A 27,530-nucleotide genomic window follows, 5' to 3' on the forward strand; every position below is an offset into this window, starting at 1 on the left:
AAATCCTGATGATAAAGAGTTTTGACTGAGTCTAAGACATTTAACAGAAATCACAAAATAAAGTAGAACCCCTTGTTCGAAATGTCTAAGGGGAATGATAATAATTTGATAATTTGTTGATTTAAATTGCTTATTTATTAACATTATATTTGACCAAAAAAATCGGGTATAACTTGGATTGGAAACAAGTTTGTTCAGATCTAAATTAAGAGTATAACTAAATCTCAAAGAAATCATCTAAACATATATATATATAATTATTTTTTATACTTATCAATTACGATTATAATTTCAAAAAATCATTCTTTGTCATACTGGGTGGAAGGGATTAAAGGAGAATGTCTGAGAGCTGTGATGATGCATGAATGAGGGGTTGGAGGATTGAGTACAATGTGGAAATAAATAGTCTGAGATTGTTTGTTCTTAATAACTATTAAAAATGTCAGTTCTATGGTAAAAATAGGATTATGAGTCAAAGTAGAATGATGTCTCTGTGGGGGGCAATAAATCATTTTCAATAATTACTTATAATTTAATTAAGAGTTTTTGTCCATCTTTTTAGAGAGATTTAAAGATTCAGTTGTCTACTTGATTTCAAAATTTGTGTTGTTTGTGGCCTACTATCCAAGTAAATATTGTTCCTCAAAATCATCAGCATCATCCAACAAATGCGGTGGCAGCGGCATGTATGGACCATTACCTGAACCCGTACTGGCCGCGGTCTCGGTTTCCAAATGACTGTCCTCGTCACCCTCCTCTTCGGCTGCCTGTTGACGCACATTCTGCATTTGCTCATCGTTGTCCTCGATGGCCGGATGATGTTCCCGTATATGCTGCTGCAATTCTCGCATACTATGCAGGCCGGCTGCAGCATCAATGGCATCATCGCCCTCTGGATTTTCGCAGAGCAAGCAACGTATGTACGCGGCATAAGGCAGATGTCGGAAACGATGCTGCTGAAGCACACGAAGCTTCTTCGTCTGCAGCTCCTCATCGCAGTCATAACAACGATAGAGATCGTCGCCAATTTTTCGCATATGTAGGAGTTCCTTCTTGCCCAGGCCATGGTAGATGTTAATGTGCTCCCGCCAAACGGCTTTGCTGCTTGTGTCGATATTGTCGCCACATTGCGGGCACATTAAACGATAGGCAGAAGGATCTACTTCCTCATCTTCCACAGTCACCACTTCACCACCTGCGCCAGGTGCCCCCTCCTGATCATCGTCATCGATGACTGGGGCATCTGGTCCGCTGGGTCGATTATCGCATCTATTGGTATCCCTGTTCAAGTGCTTAAAGAACATTTGTTTGCGCACAAACTCTCCATTGCAGGTCAAGCACTTGAAAGAGCGATACGGCAGATGACGGAATTTGTGCGACTGAAGCTGGCCAATGGCTCCCTTAGTGTGGGTGACCGTAACCCGCTTATAACATTCCAGGCATAGGTAATGATGGTTGTCAATCTGTCGAAAGTTAAGCCCCTCACGGCAATTGAAATTATGCTGCTCCACAATGTGTTTGCGCCAGAATGCATGCGAATCGAAGTTCTGATTGCATTTTGGGCAGTAGTACGTGATGAAATCCAGATCGACAGCATTGTGATACGAAATGCTATCCTCCAGCGTGTTTAGACCGGCGGGCCGCGTCGGCAATCCGCCTGGTTGGGGCTTCAACGTGCGGCTGCTCCCCATAGCCGAAACCGATGACGACGATGAAGAAGCAACTGGTGACTCTGCCCGCTGGCTTCTTTTTTCCTTATCGGCCGAATCCTTTGATTGAACGTATGCATATTGCGGTTTATTGCGTTGCTCTCGCCAAGGCGTTTCCCGCTCAAAAATATTATGACGTGTCCGGAGATGAGCTGCTATATTCGGCTTGTGGTTGTAGCAAGTGCCACAGACTAAGCACTTGAGATACAAACGGTAGGGCAAATGCCGAAAGTGATGGTCTTGAAGTCCCTTCAATTTCGAGTTGCAGACGATATCCTTGCACTGGGTACACTGATATCGATATTTGTCCAATTGCCGCATATTCAAGTACTCCCGTTTATCAAAATTGTGGGATTCGTTGATGTGACGACGCCACTCGAATTGCGTCTTGTACTCCTCACCGCAAGATGGGCATAGGAAGATGTAATTCTGCTCAATTGTGGTGCCTGGAGAACGCATGGAGGTGGCGTTTGGAGTGTGTGTGGAAGAAGCTGAAGATGCACTGCTCCTTTTCTTTTCATCCTTAGACTCGGTGTTTTTCTTTGAAATATTTTTGGATTCCCTTAAGCCATGCTCCTCCCTAATGTGCATCTTGAGAGCCATTTGAGTAGTGTGTATTGAACCACAATCCGAGCACTTGAAGCGAGTGGGAGGAGGATTAGGTGGCGGTACTGGCGGAGGAGGTGGAGCAGGCGCATACTCATCGTCATCCGCCTGCATTTGCTCACCAAAATCATTCTCCTCAACGTTGCTTGGCTCCTCATCTAAATATATAATCTCATATGTCTCATTAGCCACGGTCACAATTTGTTTACGCGGTTGCTTTGGCGCCAGAGGAGCATCACCACTTACGCCGGACTTTCGACCAGTCTCCCAGCCCACACGATGATATGTGGCCAAATGTTTAACCAATCCCTTGCGATCCGTATAGGTCTTGTGGCACTTGCGACACCTGGCATAGGCTTTAAATGGTAAATGCGTTATCCTATGCTGTTGGGCATTCTGTATGCCATAGGCATTCGTGATGATCTTCTCGCATTCCGTGCACTTCAACTGCCGTTCCGATATAATCTCAAAGTTCAGCTTTGCAATGTCATTCATGCCGTGCACTTGAACCACATGGGTACGCCAATGTTTTTTCTCCATGAACTCTTTGCCGCACTGCGGACAAAGGTAATCGATGTGCGGCTCATAGATATCATCGCTACTTATCCTTCCACCACGTCTACGGACCTCATCGGCATCATCGAAGATCATCTCACCGCCATCTCCTCCGTCGTCATCTGGTGCACACAGCAATTGTTCATCTTGTCCATCGGCTGGTATCAGGGTCTCCAGATTGTGATGTTTCAATAAATGAGTCACCAACTCATGGTGCTCCGTATAGCTCTTGTAGCAAAGCTTGCAACGCAGCCACTCGGGCTGCGGAAGATGGCTGAATTTGTGAGCTCTCAGAGTTTTAATCGTGTTGGGAGTAACAATCTAAATGCAGGATGGGAAGGAACGCATGGTTAATGGTTGAATTCCATTCATTTAATTGCCTCTCACCTGTTTGCATTCCAAGCATTGCATCTGCATGTCGACGCTCCTAAAGTTGAGTCCCCGACGACTAACATAATCATGCACAAACTCAATGTGCTGGCTCCATTGGGCATGATTTTCGCACTCTGTCCCACAATCGGGACACATATAATGTATATAATCCTCACACAGTTCGGTGGCGCCCCCACTTCCATTTCCCGAAGGATGACTGCGCTTTCGCTTGGCAGACAAAGGCTGAGGAGTTGAGTTTTGTGGTTGCTCTTCTTCCACTAATGAAGTGGACGATACAACGAAACTAGAGTCATCCAGATCAGGTTCGAGCACTTCATTCCTCACTTCAATGGCATCGTCATCTTCGGGACAGAACTCTTTTCGCTCAGTACGTGGCTCTCTTACACGTGTCTTACGTCCCGCCGCAGAGTAACCACCCCGCATCATGTTCACTATCTCCTCACAATGCACCATTCGCAGGTGAACCATCAAATCTTGTCTGTTTTTAAATTGGGATAAATGAAAATATATTAGACTCAATCTTAATTAAAAGTTGCTTGGTTTGTGGTGACTGTGTCCCTACCTATATTTGTACTCCCTTTTGCATAGGTAGCACTTTGTGCAACGATATGGCAAATGGGTGAACTTGTGCTTGAGAAGATTCTCACGACTGTGCATAGCAATGCGCTTGTTGCATTCGAGACAGCGCTGATATAGCTTATCCATGGCCACAAAATTGAGACCTCGTCGTGTGTTGAATTGATGCATTTGGTTCATATGACGCTTCCATTGGTCCTGTTGCCGAAATTCCGCTCCACATGCGGGGCAAATGTAGATTACGCCCAGCTCGTAGTTAATGGGAACACCATGTTCGTCGGTGGCATTTATTTGGGAGGTGGTTGGGCGCATTTGAACGCCAGATAACCGCATTTCTTTAGGCCGGCCGGAAATCGAACCACCTGCTGGCAATGAATTTCGATGCATCGGACGCACTGAAGCTGAAGTAGGGCCAGCTGGTCCCAGTGGAGTGGTTGGATGCTCTGCTATGCTTACAATCGGTTCAAGTTCAAAATCAAATATGGCATCATCATCAGGTTCAGGTCCCTTTTGCTTGCCATTTCTACCTTCCTCCTCAGTGGCCTCCATTTCGCCATTATCCTCCATCTCCATAAGGTCATCATCATCATCAACGCCCTCATCGCCATCGTAAGCCTCGGCCATTATATCGTCTGTGTCCGCCGATGGCTTGACACCCGTTCCCGTTCCATTGCCATATTGTTCGCTCTCCTCACCCTCCTCAAAATCATTGGAGAACATTGACGTCCACAGGTCCATGCCTTCCATTTCTGACCTGCTCGCGCTTATGTGGCTCTGTGTGTGTGTTTGTGTATGTTTGTGTGTGCGTCAAGGTTTAACACAAAGAATAAGAAGAAGACAAGATGTTGAAGAACTAGTTTTTATCCTACGCACAGCGTTTGTCAATATAATTGTTTGGGTATATCCTTGCTGTTTATTTGATTTCGCTTCATCTTTACGGCACTTTTAACTGCAAGCGGTCCGATTGCAATCGCGTTTCACTCATTCTCTTTTCAAGCCAATTAAAACAAAATTAAATCAACTAAAAAAAGTCTGCACAAATGCCATTTTTTTTTGTTTGCGGCGATTTACTGTGTTGAAAAATGTGCCCGTGATTTGTCAATACTGAGATCACAGTTCCCAGGCAGTCACAACTTAGCGCTTTCAGAAAACTGTTACATTTAAATGTGAAAAATGTGTGTGGATTAAAAATCACGATGTTCGTGTAAATGAATATTTGTAATAAAAATATTAAATTTGCAATGAATCTAAACGTTAAACTAAAAAGTGATTTAAAAGAATTTTAAAAAAACCGAGTCAATCTCAAATTATTTGATTCTCATTCATATTTAATCAATATCAAAGATAGTACTTTAGTCAGTTTAAACTCATCACAAGTTTATTTATTCAAATATTTACAAAATAAACTTAATTTTAATTTTGTGTTTAGATTCTAATGGCTAATATTTCTCCTTAATTCATCAATTGTATCTATGAAGATGGTGGCCGCGGTTTGTTTAGAAAACCTTTTATTTGACTTGTTACATTCACCTTGCGTTTCTTAGCGATTATAGGACATTGCACGCTATGAGTTAACAAATCGGGCTTATAGTTGTAGCTAGTGTCACAGACCGAACATTTTATATACAAACGATGGGGCAGATGCCGAAAGTGATGTTCCTGAAGAGGTTTTATTTGCGTTGCCAATAGGGAACCCCTGCACATTAAGCATTGATAAAGGTTCTTGTCTCGTATTCGCATTTTCAAATACGGAAATTTATTAAAGTGGTGAACATCGTTGATGTGGCGACGCCAATCCAACTCCTTCTTGTATATTAGACCACATGCGGGGCACATATATAGAAAATTATCGTGAATATTGTTGGCAGCCAATAACGTAGATGTGGTTTCAGAAGATTCTGCTGGACTCGGCTTTGTTTTGGACAAGTCATTACTAAGTTTATTTGCGGGATCCTTAGTGCTTTCGTTTCTCGGAACCATTTTTTCCTTCTCTATGATCTCTTTTATAATCCCAACATTCTTCGTGGGTTGTATAAGTCCCGCTGAGCTATGGTCTTCCTTTCGTTGTACCGCCTTATTTACTGTTTTTTGGATTAGATTATCATGTTTAATTTTCTTTGCAGGATGCATGGGTTCTTTTAGGCTAAAATCTTCATTGTCTGGCTTCGTAGGAACTATTTTTTCGTCCTTTATGTTGCTTTTTGCAGTAGGTGCCGGGACCACTTTTTTTGCAGAACATGATCCAATTGGAGTCCTTTCTGTTGTTTTTCCAATTGTAGACTCCACATTTAGAAGTTTCTTTGTCGGAATTATAGATTCCCTTGAATCCTTGTGATCTATCTTACGAACTAAATTTCCTTCTCTTATGTTAGAGTTTGTAGACTCGGAAGTGATATACTTCCTGGTGGTATAATTGCCATGTAGGAAGTGTCTCCGCCGGATGTGCATCTTAAGAGCTACGAGAGAGTTGTGAAGTGACTTACATTCTTTGCATTTGTAGCAATGGGAAGTAGGAGAATTGGGTGGAGGTGGTGGTGGAGAGCATGAACGATCATTTAATGCTTTCGCTTTAATCCTGCGGCTTTGAAAACTACTCTGAATGCTTTTCGGTTCGTTATCCAAAAATGTAATCTCGAAGGTTTCATTAGCGACGGTAACAGTTTGTTTGCTAGGATGCTGCTGTTGTTTGGGTTGTGGATGCGGCATTTGTAGAATGCGATGAACAGTGACCAAATGGCTGATCAATTGCTTGCGATGCGCATAGCACTTTTGGCATTTGCGACATCTGGTGTAGAACTTATATGGTAAATTTTGTAAATAGTTTTTAAATCGCGAATGAGCTAGAAACGCTATATGGTTTAATCCGTGCTCTTGGGAGACATGTGCACGCCAATATTTCTTCTCTGTGAACTCTTTGCCGCACTGCGGACAAAGGTAGTCGATGTGGGGCTCATAGAAATCATCGTTATTACCAATCTGTCCAAGTCTTGTCACATCAGCTCCGTCGACATTAGCCACCTTCAACATAATGTCCTTCGTTAAATAATGTCCTTCGTGTATGTCCATATATAGTCCCTTGTCCTTCTTGAGGCGCAGGTTTAGATTTATTCAGTCTCGTACAGGTCCTCTTTCGATTTTAATAAATGTCAAAAAATAATTTTATTGTTTATATTAATGGAGTGTTGATAAACGCAAAATGTTTGTGATAAGTCGCAGGTCTGTGAAATACCATAAGCTAAAAATCACTTATTTGAATTTGGTGTTTTAATTTCAAATTGTAAGGTTTTTATTTAAATCCTGCTTACTTTGACTAAGAAAGGTTTCGATAATTAGTCTAATATTCTTTAATTTGCCTGTTATTTTTTTTAAACTTTTACCTTAATATGCAGTTTGTGAAACTTCCAACACTACTTTTCACGATTTGCTCTATCAGCTGTTGTTGATTAAATACAATTTTATACCATTGCAATGAATTAAAACAGAGTGTTTTCTTTTGCCAATATGAGTAGCTTTTCACCAGATCTACGTAATTTTCGTTCGAGCTATTATGACAAATGTTTAATAAACAGCGTCGAGGAAAAAAAGTCCCTCAATAAACTCTTACAGGATGAGGTTCGAAATCGTTCCAAATTGAAGCAATTCTGCATGAATTACACAGTTCCCAATGCCCAGAGAACTCTGCTGTGGTCTCTTGTGATGGACATAATGCCTCTCCACAAGTCGTCCACATCTTTCATAAGAGATCAAAGACGCGAGGTCTACGAGGATTTACTTCGAGCTGTGACTGTAATGCGTGCCATCGACCAGACAAAACCCAAAGAGCTTGTAATGCACACTATGTGGCTTGTTGAAACGAATCGATTGCAGAGCAGCAATAGCAGTTCCGGTATCCAAGAGGATGACACGCAGTTCATAGATATAGTACGCACTCTGCTTCAGATATTCAATGACGATGTGGATACCTATTGGATGGCCAAAGGATTCTATCAATATACACGCGAGCTGAAGCGAGAATGCGGCAAGCTAAAGGAAATGACCCAAACACTCTTGAAGCGCGAGGACATAGCGCTATTCTATCGATTGGAGAAATTGGGCCTATTTGAAGAAAACACAAAGCTCCTGGACAATTGGTACATTACATGCTTTGCCGGCGTTATTTGTGAAATGATGTTGGTTAAAATCTGGGACAAGGTGTGCGGTGGATCGCGTAAAATAGTGATTTTTCTATTTCTGGAACTGGTTAAGGATATCAAATCGTTGATTTTTGATCTCAACTCATTAGCAGAGCTCAAAGCTCTAATTGAAACAGTAAGTGGACTCATGTCTCTATAAAGAAATTTCATAGATTTACTTAATGTTTTGATTGCAGGTTAAAGATCTCGATGGAGTAATCGTGAACAAGGCCATTAAATCTTTACAAAGCAATAACAGCGAAGTAGAGTACACTCACTAGTTACAACATTTTAAGAAATTTACGATTTATGTATATTATAAGGCAGCTAAGATTACAAACAACTAAATGTACTTGAAAACCACATCCTTCTTGTCCGCTACTGTCTGCAATTCTAGGGTGACGGGGCATTGTAGCCAATAGGAGAGTAATTCTTCCGTGTAACCGACTAAAAAGTATACCTTGCGCGGACTTATCGCCTGACGAATGATGCCGGCAATGCGTATTGTGTTATGCTGACGCTTAATAATCACCTCGGAGCAGACCAACGCATGCCATGTTCCAGTTATAAATTTCCTTATAAAAACATCCTCAATAGCGGTTTGTGATGGGCGCAGACCATCCTTTAATGTGGCTGTTGAGTTGATAAACCAATTAGTTTATGAATTAAATAAATATTCAATTAATCACATACATGTATTCCACGAGTTCCAGGACTTGCGGTGCCCAATGAAATGAGGAGGGTTTGCCATTTCGTAGGTAAGCGGTCTGTCTCGCTTTGTGGTTATGCGATAGCGACCGGATTGCACGCGACAGCAAACGGCACTAGTGTGTAAGGCCGCTTTGCTAACCTGTGACTGGACGAGGGCCAACTGCGGTGTTAGCTGAAAAAATAGTCGTGTTGCATTATAGTTTACTTTATTATTTATAGTTAATACCTTTGTTAAAAAACTCATTTTGCTTTTGTCAAGACCACAAAACACTGCGCTCAACAGCTGATTGACGTGACGTAACGAGAAACTAGAGGTGAGCATCGACCAATATCCGATAACTGACTGAATTCCCGATTTCCAACCGTTAAAATAGAAAATTTAAGTTTTCTTTGCATCTACCATTTTTAAAAATAATTTAGTTCATTTGTAACATTTTCTATATTTATCGCATAACTAACATTTACAAGTATATTCGTTTGTAGAAAACTAAAACTTTTTGCGCTTCTTGGCACGAGCCAATTCATTGAGCTCGCCTTGCTGCATAGAGGCCTCCTGGTAGATCCGCTTGACCTTTTCATGCCTTTCCTTATCACTGAAATGAAAACAAATTTATTACAATCTCTTATTAAAAATAAAACAATTGAAATATTTACCTTTGGAGTATTTGCTTAAGTTTAAGCTCTTGCACAAAGGCCGTGTCCCGACGAATTTCACGAATGGCTCCCTTCTTCTCACGCCTAATCTTGTGAACTAATTTAGCTCGCTCCTCCTTGGCCTTTGACATCTTTGGTCTTCGCTTGTCATCGTAGACAGCTTCGAAGCGCGGCTCCAGGAGACGTAAGGCCTTGGGTTTTCTTTCAGCTGGGGCTAGACGCTTTTGCTTCTGCTCCGCCAACTGTGATAACAATTCCTTCGCCTCCTTGTGGTGTTGATGGACATGAACGGGGTACAGCTTCAGGGGAAGACGGTTAAGAAGTGGCAGGAAAGGCGTTGCCAAATAGCATGCCCCAGGATGCTCAGCTACCAATTCCATGGTTTCTCTTATCAAACAGAGGGATGTGTCTAGGGCTCGCACCCTAAAATCTAGTGTAACTGTCTGGGTTACCAGATCCTCAGCCTGAAGCTTCTGCCCGTCCAGACTTGTACTCTCTTTTGCTGTTGACGATGAGATGGCCAATAGTTTGCTCAGAGGTCCAATAGTCTCAAACGGTGGCGGGATCTCAACTTGTTCCACATCTCGCTTGGGTATAGACATGTGGACAACTCCTTGCAAGAAATTAAAAACACATGGCAGCAAACGTTTTGATAGCGATCCAAATTCCAATGCAATGGTAACAAGAAATAGTCCCATTCCAATGTCCTGCCGTGTCCGTACTCTCGCTCGACTAAGGATGTGCTGTATAAAGATGTATGTGGGCGTGGCCAGCGGATGTCGAAAATCAGAGGTTGAATATATATTGGCCACCAATTTGAAATATATAAATGTATCCAGGGTTGGATATATTTTGTGATTCTTTCGATAGGCCGCATACTTCTCCTTGATCACTTCCAGCAAAGTGCTGGACATGCGTAGCGGATTTAGTTGGGTGAGGTCATACAAATGAGGCATAAGGCCTGATATCAATTTGAAATTTTTACCAATATCCTGTTCGCTTGCATCCTCAAAGCGATCCTTTATATACTGCAACAGATAAGAATACAGTTTGACCACATGCTCACGGTTGACCCCCTCGAGCTTTGGATGGTGGCATTTAATTAGACGCTCGACAATGGTTGCTTGCTGGCCAGGCTGAGGATATTGGTCAAAGAGTTGCGTAAAGTCTTCATAGGTTTTGGGCATCTTAAGAGTAAAAGGTATGGTAGTATCTTCTATTTTAGACTCTATTGAAGTTGAGGACTTTTTCTTGGGTGATTTTGTGGCCGATTGCTCTGGCGCCGCTTCTGCGTCAGATTCACTGTCCGATTCCTTGAGATCACTTAAGTTATCTACTTCAGAGTCATCATCGCTGTCTTCCTCCTCTTCTTCTTCTTCCTCACCGTCCTCTTCATCATCATCTTCCTCGTCATCTCCAGGTTTGTCGCTTTGAACTTTATTCGTTTTTCCATTAAGATGAGTACCCAAATTGCCATCCAAATCATAAGCTAAGGTATCATCTGGTTCATCGTCGTCTCCGGCCACGAAATATCCATCATCCAAATCATCCGCTGAACGATGTTTCGGTCTTGCCTTGGCGTCTTTTTCGTCCTCTTCGCCATCGGCTTTCATGCGACGCAATCTTTCATTTTCCATTTTCTCCAGACGCTCGGCCTCCTGTTTTGCCAGCTCTTCGACATTTATCAATTTGTCCGAGACACTGCCACGCGGCTCGAATATCATCTCCTTCAGCAATTTATCATAGGCATCTGGTGGTGGTTTTGGCGCTTGGTCGTCCTTTGTGGCCTTAGCCACCAAAGGCAAGAGCAGTTTATAGTTGGCATCCAATTTTTCCGTAAGATCATAAACTTCATCCTTTTCCTTGGCAATTTCATTCTTGCGTCGCTTTTGCTCCAGTATCATCTTGTCAATTGCCGTTTGACGATCCTGGGCCGTTTCCTCGTCGCCACCTCCAAAATTTGCAGCAGATGTAAAGTCGGCTAGAAGAAAATATAATTTATCAATGACATGCTGACCGCCAAACTGGAATTGTTGTAGTTTTTTATTTACCATCCAATCCTTCATCGTCCAATTCTTCATCATCAGAACGCTCGTCTCGATACTGTTCAATCTCCTCCAGTGTTTGGCCACGATGTGTCAACAATTCATCGTCGTTGAGGTTGTATCTTTCAGCTTTGTTCGAGGCACGCACCTGGGACATCTTCTCTGCCAGGAAACGGGCGTTCATCACCGACTCGGTGAGTTGATCCCCGCTCAGATGTTTCCCAATTCGGCGATCTACGAATTTGTTTGTCTTGTTCTTTACAGCATATTGTTTTCCAATGGTCTGAGCACGTTTCTGTAGAGCTTTAGCACGTGACACTCCAGGCATTCCGCGATCATGCTTGCAAATCCTACCCAGAATCTGAAACTTTTCCTTGTTGACATGGATATCAAAGGCATTTTGGCCTTTTGTTGCTGTTTGCTCTTTGCTTGTTTCAAACGGATTTTTGTTGCCGGATTTAGCTGACTTCTTCGCATATACCGCATCAGAGTTTGTCCGTTTATTCTTGGCTCCCATATTTCGAAATTGAATGTGATTAAAACAAATTTAATAAAAATGCATTTAACAACAAAATAGACTACACGTGCGAGGCGGTAGGTTTAAGTGTGACCAATGACCATACTGCTAGAGATGGCAAAACTGTAACTGTGACTTTTACAGGGTGCCACAATATTAATCAACCAATCGAAAGATCTTATAATATTTGAAAGCGGTATTGTCTCTGCAGAAAAACCAAGTTCCTTACATTTTATTTTTAGACAATTTACTTTGTTGCTTCTAAGACTACAACAATTTTCAAAACTCAGTGGTCTGTAGCGATAACAGTTACCCCACTCACCTCTTATATAACAACACTCTGGCAACACTGAAATACTTACGGCATCTGGTAACACCGGCTTATATTGAAGCGACGTCGTGTCGCCATTTTTGCGAGAAAAAAATAAACGTACATTTGTTAAAAATACAAATTGTGCTATACATTATATCAATTTTGCTGAAATTGATTTAACGCTTAAGTTTCTAGTGTGTGTCGATTGTCCACTGTAATGAGTGGAACACCCCCAAGTATGCTATTGTCAAGCAATGGCGGTGGCAAGGAAAAAGAACGCTCCCGCTCGAAAGACCGCAGCCGAGGTGACAGGGACAAGGATAAGGACCGAGACAAGAAGAGAAGGTAAGAATTGGTTATGAATTGGCACTTTGAGTCAATCAAACTGTTATGCAACAAATTACATTTGGCTTTTGCTTTGCAGAGATCGAGACCGTGATAGTAGGGACAGAGACGGTGGTAGTAGTCGTCGTCGAGACCGGGACAGTCGAGAACGGGACCGGGATAGGGATCGAGAGCGAGACCGTGATCGTGACTCACGATCGAATCGTAGCCGGTCACGTAATCACGACGACTACGACAGAAGGCGCTCCAAGCGTTCGCGGAGTCGAGACCGCGATCGAGATCGTAAACGTGATCGTGACTCACGATCGAGACGCAGCAGCTCACGAGGTGGCGATTATGAGCGCAGTCGCCGGCGTCGGACGCGTAGCCGCAGTTACGAACGCCATCGCAGCGATCGTGATAGAAGCAGCCGGGACAGGGATCGAACTGCGGAACGCAGTCATGTCAATCCATTCGATACGTCGTCCAATAACCGCATATCCTTGCTTGATCAGGAGATACGTTTACCATCGCTATTCGATCGCCAGGCCCAAATGCCAACGGCTTTGGAAACCATACGTGAGGAGCCCCGCGAATCTCGTTTTGATCTCTCACAAACAATTCAAGAGTTAATGGGCAATGCTGGAGTAGCCAAGGGATTTGCATCGTTCTTCAACAGTCAAAATAGCAACGATTCAACAAGCAATGGAGCATTGGACAGTTTTAGTAAGTCGTCAAATCTCACAGCTCTTAAGAATTAAATAATCAATTTATTATATTTATAGTGGAAAGTGCGGCTGATAGGAAACGGAAACGCAAATCACGTTGGGGTGGTAGCGAAAATGACAAAACATTTATACCCGGCATGCCCACCATTTTGCCCTCCACTTTGGATCCGGCCCAACAGGAGGCTTACTTAGGTAATACTATGTCCCCATTTTGTTCTACAAGAACTCTTTTGTTTTAGTTTAAGTCACCAGCTAAGTGTTGTTTAAATTTGTAAGTGATCTTTAGAAATGTAAGTCTAACTAATTAGCCACATTAGCACAGATAGTTGCGATCAGATCAGATGCAGATCCAGGCGGAATGGCACAGCAGACAGAGCAGAGCTCAGAAGATCGAGAACGTAAACACACACAATCAAAAATTAAGACAAACTAAAAATTGCATTGAGACAACTATAATTATAATCTCTCGTTCTCTTTTTGAAGGGATTCCGGCCGTGCGACATGACACGATACCCAAGACACGAGTTCCAAAAATAATTACGGTCCTAACATAATTCAATTACTATCTAACTTCAATATTACGTGTACATTAACTTAACATTCAATTCAATTCCAATTCAATTCAATAATCATATTTTCAGTTAGGTTATTAGGCAACGGAATGAATGTGAGAATGATTCATTCAGATATATACACAGAGAACAAACTTGTCAACATAATTTTTGCATATTGTTTTCTTTTCTAGATCGTAATCAGCAATTAACGTTTACTAATGTCGAGATTGCTCTCGATTTTCTTCCTTCTTTTCTAACGCCTTCTAATTGCAGTTCAATTTCAAATCGAGGAGATTAGCCGCAAGCTGCGCACAGGTGATTTGGGCATCACACAGAATCCGGAAGAAAGGTTTGCAAAAAAGTTCCAATACCCACCCGAATCCCAATCCCCAATGTCCTACATTTCCCATTCTATATCTATTTTGAAACTACACATCACAGCACGAATAGCCTAGACCGAGCGATCGATGGATGCAACGGAGGATATACTAATGCTAATATATCTGATTTGTACAGGTTTAAAATGTGAAATAGGGTAAAACAAAATACCCTTTGCAAAAAGAGGTGTTACATGGGTTTTCAGACACTAAAAGAACGCCAAACGTAATATTTCATAATTTTGACAGCCAAGAATAAGAAGGAATAGAAAAACCCATGTAAATCCTTTAAAAAGAAACCTAGCATAAATAATATAAAACAATTTCTTCCCGGTGAAGGTTTTACAAAGGTCCTAAACATAATGGAAACCAGTTGCGACTTCCCAAGGGGTGGGGCTTGGCTAAAGGGCCAAAATTTCAATTAATTTAAAACACTAAACTAATTCCATTCCATTTCATGGCAGCGATTAAGTTAACCAAAATAACTAAAAGCACGATTATAATGTAAGCGCCTGGAACCAAAAACAAACCACAACATCAATCGAAAAAGATTCGATTCAACATTATTCTAATAATGTCACATTTCTTCTCTCTTCCAACAAGAAAAGAATATCTATCGGTATTATTGGGATACATTTTGCAGAAGAACGCGTCCCAAGGTCCAGACTCTCTTCAATAGACACGGGCAGAAACACAGAAAAAACAAATCGAACGAATTAATCAAAATTCTTCTTTTCTCAATTCCCCAGCGAATCTTGTGTTGGTTCTTCTTTCACTTATGTTTTTTTTGTTTATTATTCTTCTGCTAATCCATAACCTTTTGCTAATGAACTTGATTAATGAATTTGATTTGCAAACTTACAGCATACGATATACGATATTATTTTTAGTACGATAAGTGTCCTTTATGTCTAGTAAAATTTAGAGACAAAAACAAAGCGGAAGACCAGTTATATAATATTGAAGACAATATTTTGATTTTGCATAGTCCAAAAAATAGTTTCACAAAATGTCTGCGTATTATTTTGCTCTGATCATCCGCAGATCACCGTCCCCGGAGCCTATCTATAGTTCTGATGGTAAACGTTTGAATACCCGAGAGTTTCGGTATCGAAAACGCCTGGAAGAGCAGCGTCATCAGTTGATTGTCAAGATGCAGGCAGTGAATCCAGAGTTCAAGCCACCAGCGGATTATAAGTAAGTTTTTTCAAAATCATATGCTCCTTTTTGGGTTAAATCATTGATACCTTTCAATTCCTTTTCAGGCCGCCAGTTACTCGAGTGAGTGATAAAGTCTTGATACCCCAGGAGCAACATCCTGACATCAATTTTGTGGGTCTACTGATTGGACCACGTGGCAACACATTAAAAGCCATGGAAAAGGACACAGGAGCGAAAATAATTATACGTGGCAAGGGTTCTGTGAAGGAGGGTAAAGTGGGTCGTAAAGATGGACAACCCCTGCCCGGGGAGGATGAGCCGTTGCATGCCTTTATCACTGCTCCCAATCCGGAGGCTGTGCGAAAGGCTGTGGACAAGATTAAGGATGTCATACGTCAGGGAATCGAGGTACCAGAGGGACATAACGATCTCCGTCGCATGCAATTGCGTGAGTTGGCCCAATTGAATGGAACTCTGCGAGAGAACGATATACAGCGTTGCACTTGCGGGTCCACCGATCACAAATCGTGGCAGTGTCCCGACAAACCGATTATCACCAATACCATTGTGTGCACCTCGTGCGGTGGAACTGGCCACTTGACCAAAGATTGTCGTAATAAGCGTCCCGGTGCAGGAGCCCCTGGCATGACCAATGAAGATTCACAGGCCAAGATCGATGAAGAATACTTGAGCTTAATGGCTGAACTGGGTGAGGGTCCGCCACCGGCTGCGCCCAAAACAGAAGCACCGCCTGCTGCTCCACAGCTGCATCGTGCAAGCTACAGCATCTTTGACAAGAAACCATCGCAGATGCAGGCCATCCAATCCCCACCAGGGAATTCATCCCGTGACCATCAACGCGATATGAACAGCTGGGGATCAGTACCCAGTGGCCATGAGCATAGCAACGTGGGAATGGATCAACATGGCATGGGAATGGAGCAGCATGGTTTGGGCTTGGATCACGGTATGGGTATGGGCATGGATCATGGCATGTCGCCATTTGTGCCAGCACCACCACCAGTGGCTCAGGCTCCGCCGCCAATGCCTCCACCACTGATGCCCTGGATGAGCGCACCACTTCCACCGCCACCGGCTACAGAGCCCATAAATCCACCCATCCCAGGCACATTGCCGCCATGGATGAGTGCACCGCTTCCACCGCCGCCGGCTACCGAGCCTATGAATCCACCCATCCCGGGCACACTACCGCCGTGGATGAGTGCACCGCTCCCACCGCCACCGCCTTGTGCTCCGCCTCCACCATCCTTATCTCTAGCCCAACCGCCACCCCCTCCTCCACCATCCAATTAAGCATGCTTCACTTTTAATATGACCACAGTGCTCAACCCATATGCGACTGGCCCTGCAATCAATTTAGTAACCTTTGACTATTCACTTAACTATTATTATATAATCTAAATAACTAATTCGTATTCTATACTGCTGCTTCAGTAAACTAAAATGCAAATTACTATTAAACAAGTAAATCAAACACATTCGTTTCCATTTGTTGATCTGTCCTGGACTACATCTTTGTAGATTAGGGTAATACTTCCGTACTTCCCCTTCAAACAAATGTTATTTCCCACTCAGGATCGGTTTATTTTTATGTCTTTTTGTATATACATTTACGTATGGAGGATTTGGATGTGAATGTTTTAGGTTCTTTCAAAATGTATGTGGTGTAATGTGGATAATTCATTATTTTCAACCATGCTTGGCAAAGTATTGCTTGGACTCATCTACATCTGGTTTAATGGTAGCTGGATTGGACTTTGGATTCCAATTGGCCGGGCACACTTCGCCGTGCTGTTCAACAAATTGGAAAGCCTTGATAAGACGTAGAACTTCATCAACCGATCGGCCAACTGGCAAATCATTGACGGAATACTGGCGTAGAATGCCATTGGGATCAATGATGAATGTGCCTCGCAAGGAGATGCCTTCTTTGTCCAAGAGAACATCATAGTCGGTAGATATTTTCTTGGTTAGATCGGAGAGCAGTGGATAATTGAGTTGACCAACGCCTCCGTTCTTGCGATCCACATTGCACCAAGACAAGTGACTGAAATGCGAATCGACCGAGACTCCAACCACCTCGGTATTGATGTCTTGGAACTCCTTAATGCGTTCGCTAAATGCAACAATTTCCGTTGGACAAACAAATGTGCTTCAGAAAGAGAACAAATGAATATTAATCAATAACTCGCCACGAAATCGATTGTACTTACAAGTCCAACGGGTAGAAAAAGAGAACTAAATACTTTCCCCTATAGTCCTCCAGTTTAATCTCCTGAAAGTTATTGCCCACAACGGCCAAACCTTTAAAGTCTGGAGCTGGCTGTTGGACGCGTACAGCGCAAACTGGGGCCGCTTCAGGGGAGAACACAGAGAGTTAGTCCATGAAAAATTGCTAATGCCACAATTCTACTTACTCTGATGCAACAGACGTTCGAATTGCTTTGACTGACGAGCAACATTTTTGCCCAACAACGGCACCTAAAATAGTCATTATCATACAATTAATACCATTGCCGATCGGTAAATTATGTAATCGCAATTCATTGCGATTTGCATATGAAGCAAATTCATCTTGTTGATGCTCCCATGACTTTATTTCCATGTGTCACTTACTTGGCGTAAAATAGCGCGTCCAATAAAAGACATGTCTCTTGATTTATTTATATATATGGTCAACAAAATTGTTAATATCTCAAGAATTAATTATAATTCTAAACCGGCACAATGTGTCAATAAACATAAGATTTCAACATATGTTTTCGCCTCGACTTTCTTCAGTGAATATTCGCCGGAACAAAATAAATATTGGCGAAGAACCAGTTCCTTCTCAGTGGCGCCGCCACATCAATAAGTCTGAGTAAAAGTGCTAAGGGCTAAAAAAGGACATTATCGGAACAAGCTTATCGACTTGGCTGGGCGGGCACATTTAAAAAGAAAAATAGTTTTTGTTGCCCAGGGAGTGCAGCCGGAATAAAATTAAATAAAATATTTTTTAATATTGCGATACTTGTTCTTAAACAGTAAACAATGAAAGATATGAGTTTTCTTTTTTAATTCAAGAATAAAATGCTTAGAGATAGATTAAAAAGATTACAAAAAGCGCAGACGATGTTCATCATCATCATCAGTCCATGAATCTTCTCAATGTGAGCTTGGAACGTTTCACCTATCCCATATTACAAGAGAGAATCCAATATAATATTGATGTACGCACAAAATGCTGTGCTATGGTCTGCTATGTGGTGAAAAAGGTTTACCAGTGTCTATACCAAAATTCACTTGATTAACTCCTGGATTGAGAGCATAATTTGGGCTGAACATCATAAGTATTGTAAATCAAGTCGAATTTTGGAAGATATTCAAAGAATTTTTGAAATATTTCATAAATAAAATGTGGTCGAAATTGATCTTTTCTTGATTGCCCTTAGTCTGGTCTGTAGTGTCACGAAGTCGTTTTCGTTGTCCTTGCCCTCGCCCATCCCAAAATACATAGCGTGGAGGTAGGGTATCGCAGGAAAAATTGACTTTTGGAAGCATTTGGGCACTTGTTATTCATTTATTATTGCTATTAATTATTATTATCATTTAGTGAAAAATACAAATGTAAAACTATCAACATAATTATTTTTTTCGAACTTAGCCGACAACCACATCCAATACCCGGGTTTTACAGGTTGACCAATTGGACCAATAAGAGGAAAAAGTATGTTTTTGTTTTGCTATATATGTATTTCCTAGGATATGGGTTGATTCCACCTTCATTCAGAATGAACGTTTCATTTAGAATGAATGAATAAATTTTGTCCAGAAGATATCCGACAGTTAGATTGCATGAGTCCATGCCAATCTTAAAGTTTTGTAGCTTACAAATTCCCCATAATCCCACCAATTAAGCGAAATTAGGTTTAAGTCAATAAAATATTTGTATATAAGATTAATTACTATTTACTTATATAATTTAAGAAATCTGGATTTTGAGGCGAATAATTGTAATTAAATTTAAAAACCATTATAATACGGTTTTATTTCAAAAATCAACCATACATAGCCATACCAAAGAAAAATATGTATGGGGGGTTGGTTTTTAGAAATTTCATCTTAAAATTAGTATTGAAATGTTTAAATATTAAACGATAAATGCTTAAATATGTTAGAGAAAGCCAAACTTTGTTAGCCAAAGGCAAGAAAATGTGATTAGCTTAAGAAACCCCAACAAAAAAAAAAACAATATTTGCATTTTAAAACACATTTTTCAAGTTATTTTAAATGTTAAAGTACCTTTTCGAAAAACATTTTCAACATTTTATTAGAACACGATTTCATAATTAGATCCACTGTTAATTAGTTATAAATATTTGAGAACTAAAACAATAAGTAAATCATAGTAATTAAATGAAAGATTTTTCTTTTTTATACTCTTTCTTCTGCTTCATAATTTTGATGAATCAAATTGTTCTTTTTCCATGTGTAGGATGTCGGTCTTCGGCTAGCCTCTTCCTAAGTCCACCCAAGAAGATTAGGCGAAAAGTGTAGCAAAATATTTATGCATATTTAACACACACTGCACACGCGGCACAATGGTAATGAGCTACTTACTGTTGCACCTACAACATGCATACATGCATGTCCTTTGTTTCTGGGATTCGTAATCTAGTAATGCCCAAAAGCGGCTCATCTTGGGCTAGAACTCACATGGCTGTTTGAAAAGATTTGTAATGGCAACAAAGGAACATCTTTCTTGGTTCTTGCGGCGGCACAAACAACAACAATATTTATATCCGTATCCCCGATCTCGATAGAAATTTCTCCTCCTTTTGTGTGCAGAGAGAGAGAAAGAGCGAGATCCATCATGAAAACAATGGTCTTTTCTATTTGTATGTGTTTTCCATACGACAACTTACTTTTGTATTGGCAAAACACACTTTGCATCTGCATCCAAGCCCAACCATTAGACGGGAAACGAGTTGGGCCAATAAATGGTGGGTGGGGGGAGGTGGGGTGAATGTAACAGGGGCACTTTCCTTTCCCGCAATTAGTCAATTCCCATGTTTGCAATTACGCCTCACGTTCCCCTTTTGTGTGTTTGTGTGTGTGTGTGTGAGTATGTGTGTGTGGGTGTGCGGCCATTGCAGCTTCATTCCCCCATTTTCCATGCTTTTCTTTTGCTCCCTGCGCGCTCATTTGCCGGCTTTTTACAATTTTCGCTGCTTTTCATCTGTAATTTGGCGCAAATTACGCGCACTCCAAGTGTCTGCCCGTCTGTCTGTCCACCTCCCCCTCCCACCCTGCGCTCCAACCAACACCTACACCCATTCTTTTGCCAGCAGGTTCTTCACCGTTAACTTTGTTTATGTGTGCGAGTAAGCGCCCATTTTGATGGGGGCTTTTGGGGCAGGGGAAAAAGGATGGGTCGGCCAAATGTTTGGCGAGGGGCGCGGGGGCCAGTACGAAGTGCGTTAAAAGGCAACGCTAAGTAATTATGTTCAACTTTTGTAGCAACCAACCCAGGTGAACGAATACAATACACCATGGAACAGAACAAAAAACATCTCAAACGCAAACACAAAAAAAAAAAACAACACACACACACACACAGACTTTTTGGTAATTTTACTATACTCCCAAAGGATGTAGGGTAAAAAAAACTCCTCAAAAATATCATATTTACTACAGCATATGGGATCCATATTGAATCATTTATTCTTATGAGTTTGATGACTTTTTAGAATTTAATTGATGAACTGTACTGAAAATAGCATGGATTATTTACTTCATTTCAAGAGCAGAAAATATTTCAGATAATTAGACTTGTATGAAAATGTTTAAACCAGACATGGAATCCAAAACTACAAAAATTTCTTATTATAAGAAGGTTTAGTGCGCTCTCAATTTGCATTTATATACATATTTGAAATGCCAAGAATTAACATTTCAGAAGTCACCCATTTTTTATGGAACATACTTAATTATAAAATACAGAAAAATTTTAAATATAGATGGGTTATGTTAATAATACTAAGAGTAGGAATATTTTTCTAATTTCAGAATGAGCTAATAGATCTACAACAGTGGCGGATCTACGGGTGTAATTTCCCCCCCAAAAGATCTAAACTGCATAGAAAATCAGAGTTTAGTTAAGAAATTGTACTTGGTCGAAAACAATTTTTGACTTTGAAGCACGATCCGATCAATATGTTTACATTGAACAAATATATTGAGTTTAAAATTCAAGTTATTTGGTCATTCACCTGTGAACTCTGCCTTAAAACAGTTGTTTTGAATGGAAAACAAAGTTGAAATACACAAATATATGTATGCAGGTCACTAAATAATTTCGGTTTACAATAACGTTTTTAACATGTCGCATGAATTAGAGAGAACTACTAATATAAATTAAAAGGGAACTTTAATAATGACAACTTAGCCTTTTTGGGGAAAAATGCATTTCAGTTCCCAATTGTTTAAACATTTAGAGAGTAATCTGATGTGGGTAATTGATAAACTCCGATTTCAAGTCGACCTGAGACCAGGTACCCATGACCATTTTCAAATTCCAGGGAATTTTGTGTGCACGCGTACTGAAAATCCATGGGCAGTGCTCTAATTCCATAAACCATAGACTGCTGGACTACGTTTACCAATTAAAGCCCACGTCGGTTTGTCTGCTTTTGTCCACTACGCATGTATGTACATACATATATCGTTTTCACCCAATCTCATAGACCCACTGGAACCGCCCGCAGGATTTGCGTAGATTTACATAATTTAAAACAAACAGAGCACTTGAATCTCTGCCATTGAGAGTGTGTTTATCTTACGAATAGGGATTTGCCCTATGCCCAATGGCTATATGTGGAGTGGGTGACCCAAATACAAGAACTTCTCTTAAGAGGCGTTGCCGCCATTCACACGCATTCCTGCAATGCATTGTCCTCTGCTCAGGTGCCGCATTTTGTACTTTATTGTCAAACAGATGCCGTCATATTAGAAGAAATCTGCTTACCTTTTCTCTTTGCCCTTCAAGTACTTACAAGAATGCCGAACGTTTGGCCCAGATTTTCGAATTGTGACAATTGTCACAATGAAGTATGGCTTAAGGCTTGAGGTGACCTGAACTGAGGTGAGGTGAGGTGATGATGATGTGAGCTCGAGGCCGAAAGCGTAATCCTGATGCAAAATCTTTGCTAATGTGATTCATATCGTGTTTTTTTCCGTCCTTCTTTTTGTGAGAAGAAAGAGTAGTCTTTTCCTACATACCTCACCCATTACTCGCCTTTCAGTTCCGATGTTCTTTTTCCATTTTTTGTCCAAGACTTAACACTTTTGTGCTGAAATTCGAGAAATAGAGCGCAAGTTAATTAAGAAAGTGTGTGGTGTATATTTCACTTTTTCTTCTATCCATTTTATCTTTTGCTAATATCTTTAAGATGATCGTGTGAAATGTCTTTGCCAGAAAGCAGGTGTGATATCTAAAAAATCAAAGAATTGTTGGAATATTTAGAAAAGAGAGAGAGAGAGAGAGAAAGAAAGAGAGTTTAAAAATGAAAATGGTTGGAAAATTGTTATTTCTCATAGTTAAAGAATTAGTTTTGTGTTTTTTAATTTCTCTAGATTTTTCACAAGTACTTTTCAAACAGAATTTTGCTTTCAACAGGCTTTAATTGCCAAAAATGCAATATTTGATGCCTCCTTTTTGCACCTTGCTCTATTCACAATTTGATTTTTGCAAGCGTCCTGCCCCTTTTTTCGTATTTTTTTTTTGCTGTTTCGTTTTGTTGGCACAGGGAAAACCATTAAAGAAATTACATGTTGTTGCTATCCGCAGATTCTCTTTTGGTGGTGTGGGGGGTGTCGGTTATATGGATGGCCAAATGCAGTGTCCCATACACCGAAGTTTGTATTCCCTTGCAGCTCAACTAAACTGGGAAACATCGTGTTAAACAAATCCGTATTGTTCATACAAAATATGGGGTTACCTTTCAAAACTTTTACAGAGACTAAAGTTGTCTTTTCATTGGTCGAATTTTACTCTTCTATTAGTTCAATTTGACTTCGTATTTATAGGTTTATTGCCAGAAAGTTCTTTTTAAATATCTCGTCGAAGAATCAGGTATAGATATTCCAAAAAATCGTTTATGTCATCGATTGTCTGAGCTTCAAATCATTCACAACTGACTAAAGGGGCAAATTATATTTTTATAAAGAATTTCACTTTGTATCTATAGACTATTTTCTATGAAAACCAAAAGTATTTTTTTATTACATAGTGTGAGATTGGGGTTGAGAATGAGAATTATGATGAGTTAAAGGAAAGAAGGTTGCAAATTTGCCATCTTGTAAGGACGACGAATTCTACACATTTGCCAATATTCAGACATAACAGTAAAAGATACTTATTTGTATATTTATATATAGGTATATTGTATTTATATGTTTTTTTTGGTTTGTATTCTGTATTTAAGATCTGTCCTTAATTGGACAATTATTAAATTGCCTACATTGACGGGGAATAGAACATAATGAAATGAAAGGATGCGAAAAAGGAAGATGCAGTTTAATATTTCTTCACTTTGAAATTTAGACATAATATTAATAAGATATGTTCAATACATTTTTTTAAATCATGATCTTAAAAAAATATAACTAAATAAAAGTTTTCTGAACTTAATGAAATTTAGTCTCCAAGTTTTTATACACTATCTTTTAATGGATTTTAAACAGGGTATCCAATGGACTTTCGTTATATTATGAAATTATCCCACCATCATCGACGAGTCGACAAGTCATGCTGAACGAGAATATATAAATATAGTATGTGTTTACACAGTTGTATGTGTATACATATCAGCAGATGACAGAATGTTGCATAATAATCTCTGCAAGAGTGTCAAATCCGATGACTACAGAGAGCACTTAAATGTCAGACATGGCCTGTATTAGGGTGGTTGTTAGATGCGGGGGGGGGCGTGGCATGCAGCCAGGCGCTTGTTTTGTGGGCAGCAAACATCAAAGTGATTGAGTTGTTGCGATTGCTTTTGAAACATTCAAAGGCAAATGGGGTTCCCCCACATGAAGAGCGAGAGAGCGAAAGAGTGAGAAAGAGGAAGGTGTGGCAAAATAACGTGTGAAGGGTAAGAGGGGGTCTATTTATAAAAGCAAAATTTATATATAAATTAAATTAAAAGTGCCATTTGTCGATGTGTATGTTAGGGTATATAAGATGCTTCATCATTGCTCATCAATTGAGCAGACTGAGGCATTCTGAGCTACAATTTGTCGACTGGTCAGACGCATTTTTGCTAGTGCCATTCTGATTGTTGTTGTTGTTGGCAATTTTGCCATTATTGACCGCAAGTAAATTTAAATTAAATGCAACATAAACTCCTTTTATGCACTCGCATACACACACACAAACACAGACACACACACACACAGACAACCACCCACCACGCCCCTTTCCACTTGCGTCTGTTGTGGCGCATTTGTTTACCAACAATTGCCATTAAAAATTTAAATCAGAGCAATTATTATTAATGGGCGAAAGCGCTTTTTATAAATGTATTCAAATTGCCGCAAATTGTGCGAAGCTGTTAAAATGCAATCCGAAACCTTTTAAAACCAAACCAAAGCAACAACAACAACAACAACAACACAGATAGCAAAAACAACATCAACTGCAGAATTCAATGGTCATTTAATTTTCACGCACAGATTTTCACACAGAATTTTTCACAAAATCAGAAAATTACTTTTATACATTAATCTTTTGATTACCATTAATTTGGTTTAAAACTGAATCAATATCTACAATAAATACACACATTTACAGCCTTCACTTACTATTATTATGATGAAAAAAAAAGCTATAACTTAAAAACATAATTTCTGACTCTGAAATATTGTAATAAGAGATTTTAAGTAATTGTGAGTTATTTTTTATATATGAAATATCAAAGAAGCTAATTTCAGCAATGCCGAAGTTTATATACCCTTGCAACATTTTTGGTAACTCTTTCCTTACCTATAGCCATCAAAGTGGAAAAACGTTTAAGCTAAAAAGGCTTATGTTTCCGAAAGAACGGCCTACAATCTTAGCATAGGAAATAACGAAGTTATTGACAGAAGTCACTGTTCGTGACTTTACCGTTTGTATGGGAGCTATATGATATAGTGATCCGATCCGGCTGAATCCGAGATATACAACCCCTGCAGTATATACAAGTCTATATGCAAAATTTCAGCAGCTCTTACGCAGCTCTGCAGCTCTTACGGCCTAGGAGGAGTTTACGCTGATCCAGACGGACGGACGGACATGGCTTTTTGAACTCATCTCAATAATCTTTTTGTTTTCCAACTATTTTAACGAAAATTCCTAATAACTCACTTATTAAGAAGAGACAGAAAGATTTGGCATTTGCATACTGCTCAGCTTATTTTCGAAAGTATCTAGTACTTTCAGCTAGACGAAGTCAATTCACACTTTTTGAGATCCAAGAAGCCCTGGGATGTTTGTAAAATTCGACCTGGTCAAGGGGGTACAGTACTTCAATCATTCTACTTCGTAAACTCAAACAGTCAACATCAAAAATAAAACAAAAAGTTTACTTCTGAAAATCAAAAAAGAGAAAAACAAAAGTGAAAACATGTTGACTGTTCAATTGATCATGCAATCCGGAAAGGTTAGTAAACGTGAGGATATAACTTTTCATAATCGTGACCAAGTGTTCTTTTCCAGCCATTGGTTATGAAGCTCCCAATCTCAGCTACCGTACACGAGCTTAAGACTGAGCTTCAGAGTCTTCTCGATATTCAGGCGGAAACATTGGAGATTTCTCCTTCTGATGTAACGTGTGCCGATTCTGATCTTTTAACTGAAGTTGCTGGTCTAGGCAAAAACAAACAAATTAAGCCGGTTGTGTCTTGCTATGAAGGCAACAATTTTGTGGGCTTGATACTATTCTCTCTTCAAGCCGAGGATATTGCGGTTCCATTGGTCGATAATTCGGTGTCAGACCCAAGTATTGACGTTGTGTCGCTCGAAGGAAGTGAATCTTCCGGGAATCTATCCTCGGGATCTAGTGGCGAAAAAACCATAGAGACTAAACGGTAAGTATTAGGAATAGGAAATCAAAATTCAGTGACTGAATATTCAGTCTTTTGAAAATAGGTTCAAACATGTTCTCCAATCGAGTGAGGAGAGTGTAGAAAGCCCCTCGTATGGAGATATGCAGGAGGCATGCGATATGGGAGGGTGCGGAATAAAGTCCCGACCACGCCCGGTTAAATCTGAGATGGAAATGGAACCAGATGTTATGAATGGTCAGCGGCCCCCGTACGTTAACATTTTGCCAGAGAACAGGCCGTTTGTCGTGGTTATATCTTCCTTAGAATGTGAGAAAAATTTTTGCGACCTGTTGGAAGAGTTCTTTGGGATTTTTCGGGACTTTAGAAACGTTAGCTGCTTGGATTTCAATGAGGTGACTCCGGTTATCGAATACAATGGGCGGCTTTACATTGCAGCGGCCAACGAGGATTCGATGGACTGGGTGGGGCGCAAAGTATGCTCCATGGAGTCGTATCAGGCCGTCAGTCTCATAGACTTTCTACACCTGACACCGGCCAGAGTTACGTGGCCAAAGGTCGAGAAGTGTTTGCAGTCAATTTTCGAGCTTCTGGAACAGCAGAATGCTAATATTACGACGGATAAGTGGGCTGTGGTGAGCCGCGAAGATGCACCCCCTATAGTGACAGATATTTGTCCCAACGAACAGGTTGAAATCTGGATGGATGCGGACAGTGTAAATATCATCAAGGGGAGATGCAACCGCCTCAAATTTTGTTTTTGGATTCTCAAATTTGAGTTTTGCGAGTAGATGACGTTTTTATATTTTGATTTTATCGAATTTATATTTTGAAATGTTGAAAAAAACGTTACGATTGCTGCAGACTCGTTTGTCTGCCGATTATTCAGACGGGCAACGGTCAAACGATAGTTGATCGTAATAAATAAATAACAAAATATAATAATTTGTGGACGTTGCTTTACTAACGAAACGCAACTTTATTGGTTACTCTTTCCTTACCTATAGCCATCAAAGTGGAAAAACGTTT

General features: G+C 40.4%; 7 protein-coding genes across 8 annotated transcripts; 3 read left to right on the forward strand and 4 right to left on the reverse strand.

The window, feature by feature from the left end:
* Positions 1 to 112: 112 nt before the first annotated feature.
* Positions 113 to 4,857, reverse strand: LOC6650800 (zinc finger protein 629). The gene is made up of 3 exons (XM_002073681.4): positions 3,826 to 4,857; positions 3,258 to 3,741; positions 113 to 3,191 (listed from the first exon to the last, which is right to left on the reverse strand). Exons 1-3 carry the CDS (start codon positions 4,584 to 4,586, stop codon positions 621 to 623), a joined length of 3,816 nt encoding a protein of 1,271 aa, XP_002073717.1. The 5' UTR covers positions 4,587 to 4,857; the 3' UTR covers positions 113 to 620.
* A 2,405-nt stretch (positions 4,858 to 7,262) lies between these two features.
* LOC6650801 (TBC1 domain family member 7) lies at positions 7,263 to 8,703 on the forward strand. Its single transcript, XM_002073682.4, has 2 exons — positions 7,263 to 8,147; positions 8,209 to 8,703. The coding sequence occupies exons 1-2, from the start codon at positions 7,341 to 7,343 to the stop codon at positions 8,290 to 8,292; spliced, it is 891 nt and encodes a 296-aa protein (XP_002073718.3). The 5' UTR covers positions 7,263 to 7,340; the 3' UTR covers positions 8,293 to 8,703.
* On the reverse strand, positions 8,293 to 9,028 carry LOC6650802 (28S ribosomal protein S24, mitochondrial). The gene is made up of 3 exons (XM_002073683.4): positions 8,949 to 9,028; positions 8,705 to 8,894; positions 8,293 to 8,644 (listed from the first exon to the last, which is right to left on the reverse strand). Exons 1-3 carry the CDS (start codon positions 8,964 to 8,966, stop codon positions 8,355 to 8,357), a joined length of 498 nt encoding a protein of 165 aa, XP_002073719.1. The 5' UTR covers positions 8,967 to 9,028; the 3' UTR covers positions 8,293 to 8,354.
* A 114-nt stretch (positions 9,029 to 9,142) lies between these two features.
* On the reverse strand, positions 9,143 to 12,038 carry LOC6650803 (nucleolar protein 14 homolog). The gene is made up of 3 exons (XM_002073684.4): positions 11,428 to 12,038; positions 9,377 to 11,357; positions 9,143 to 9,315 (listed from the first exon to the last, which is right to left on the reverse strand). The coding sequence occupies exons 1-3, from the start codon at positions 11,936 to 11,938 to the stop codon at positions 9,210 to 9,212; spliced, it is 2,598 nt and encodes an 865-aa protein (XP_002073720.1). The 5' UTR covers positions 11,939 to 12,038; the 3' UTR covers positions 9,143 to 9,209.
* Positions 12,039 to 12,300: 262 nt separating this feature from the next.
* On the forward strand, positions 12,301 to 16,890 carry LOC26529164 (splicing factor 1). 2 transcript variants are annotated; one of them, XM_015176710.3, is made up of 6 exons: positions 12,303 to 12,596; positions 12,676 to 13,301; positions 13,361 to 13,495; positions 14,131 to 14,206; positions 15,279 to 15,431; positions 15,500 to 16,890. In XM_015176710.3, exons 1-6 carry the CDS (start codon positions 12,469 to 12,471, stop codon positions 16,707 to 16,709), a joined length of 2,328 nt encoding a protein of 775 aa, XP_015032196.1. In that variant the 5' UTR covers positions 12,303 to 12,468; the 3' UTR covers positions 16,710 to 16,890. The 2 variants fall into 2 exon arrangements, with proteins under 2 accessions (XP_023036656.1, XP_015032196.1); XM_023180888.2 differs by lacking the exons at positions 14,131 to 14,206; positions 15,500 to 16,890 and having other exon boundaries at positions 12,301 to 12,596; positions 15,279 to 15,384.
* Positions 16,891 to 16,898: 8 nt separating this feature from the next.
* On the reverse strand, positions 16,899 to 18,187 carry LOC6650804 (peroxiredoxin-2). Its single transcript, XM_002073685.4, has 4 exons — positions 18,033 to 18,187; positions 17,834 to 17,897; positions 17,630 to 17,771; positions 16,899 to 17,568 (listed from the first exon to the last, which is right to left on the reverse strand). The coding sequence occupies exons 1-4, from the start codon at positions 18,063 to 18,065 to the stop codon at positions 17,106 to 17,108; spliced, it is 702 nt and encodes a 233-aa protein (XP_002073721.1). The 5' UTR covers positions 18,066 to 18,187; the 3' UTR covers positions 16,899 to 17,105.
* A 7,887-nt stretch (positions 18,188 to 26,074) lies between these two features.
* LOC111519469 lies at positions 26,075 to 27,293 on the forward strand. The gene is made up of 3 exons (XM_023180521.2): positions 26,075 to 26,098; positions 26,155 to 26,525; positions 26,587 to 27,293. Exons 1-3 carry the CDS (start codon positions 26,084 to 26,086, stop codon positions 27,290 to 27,292), a joined length of 1,092 nt encoding a protein of 363 aa, XP_023036289.2. The 5' UTR covers positions 26,075 to 26,083; the 3' UTR covers position 27,293.
* Positions 27,294 to 27,530: the final 237 nt, after the last annotated feature.

The sequence above is a fragment of the Drosophila willistoni genome, chromosome 3R (genome assembly GCF_018902025.1).
Source record: "Drosophila willistoni isolate 14030-0811.24 chromosome 3R, UCI_dwil_1.1, whole genome shotgun sequence".
NCBI classification, from domain to species: Eukaryota; Metazoa; Arthropoda; class Insecta; order Diptera; family Drosophilidae; genus Drosophila; species Drosophila willistoni.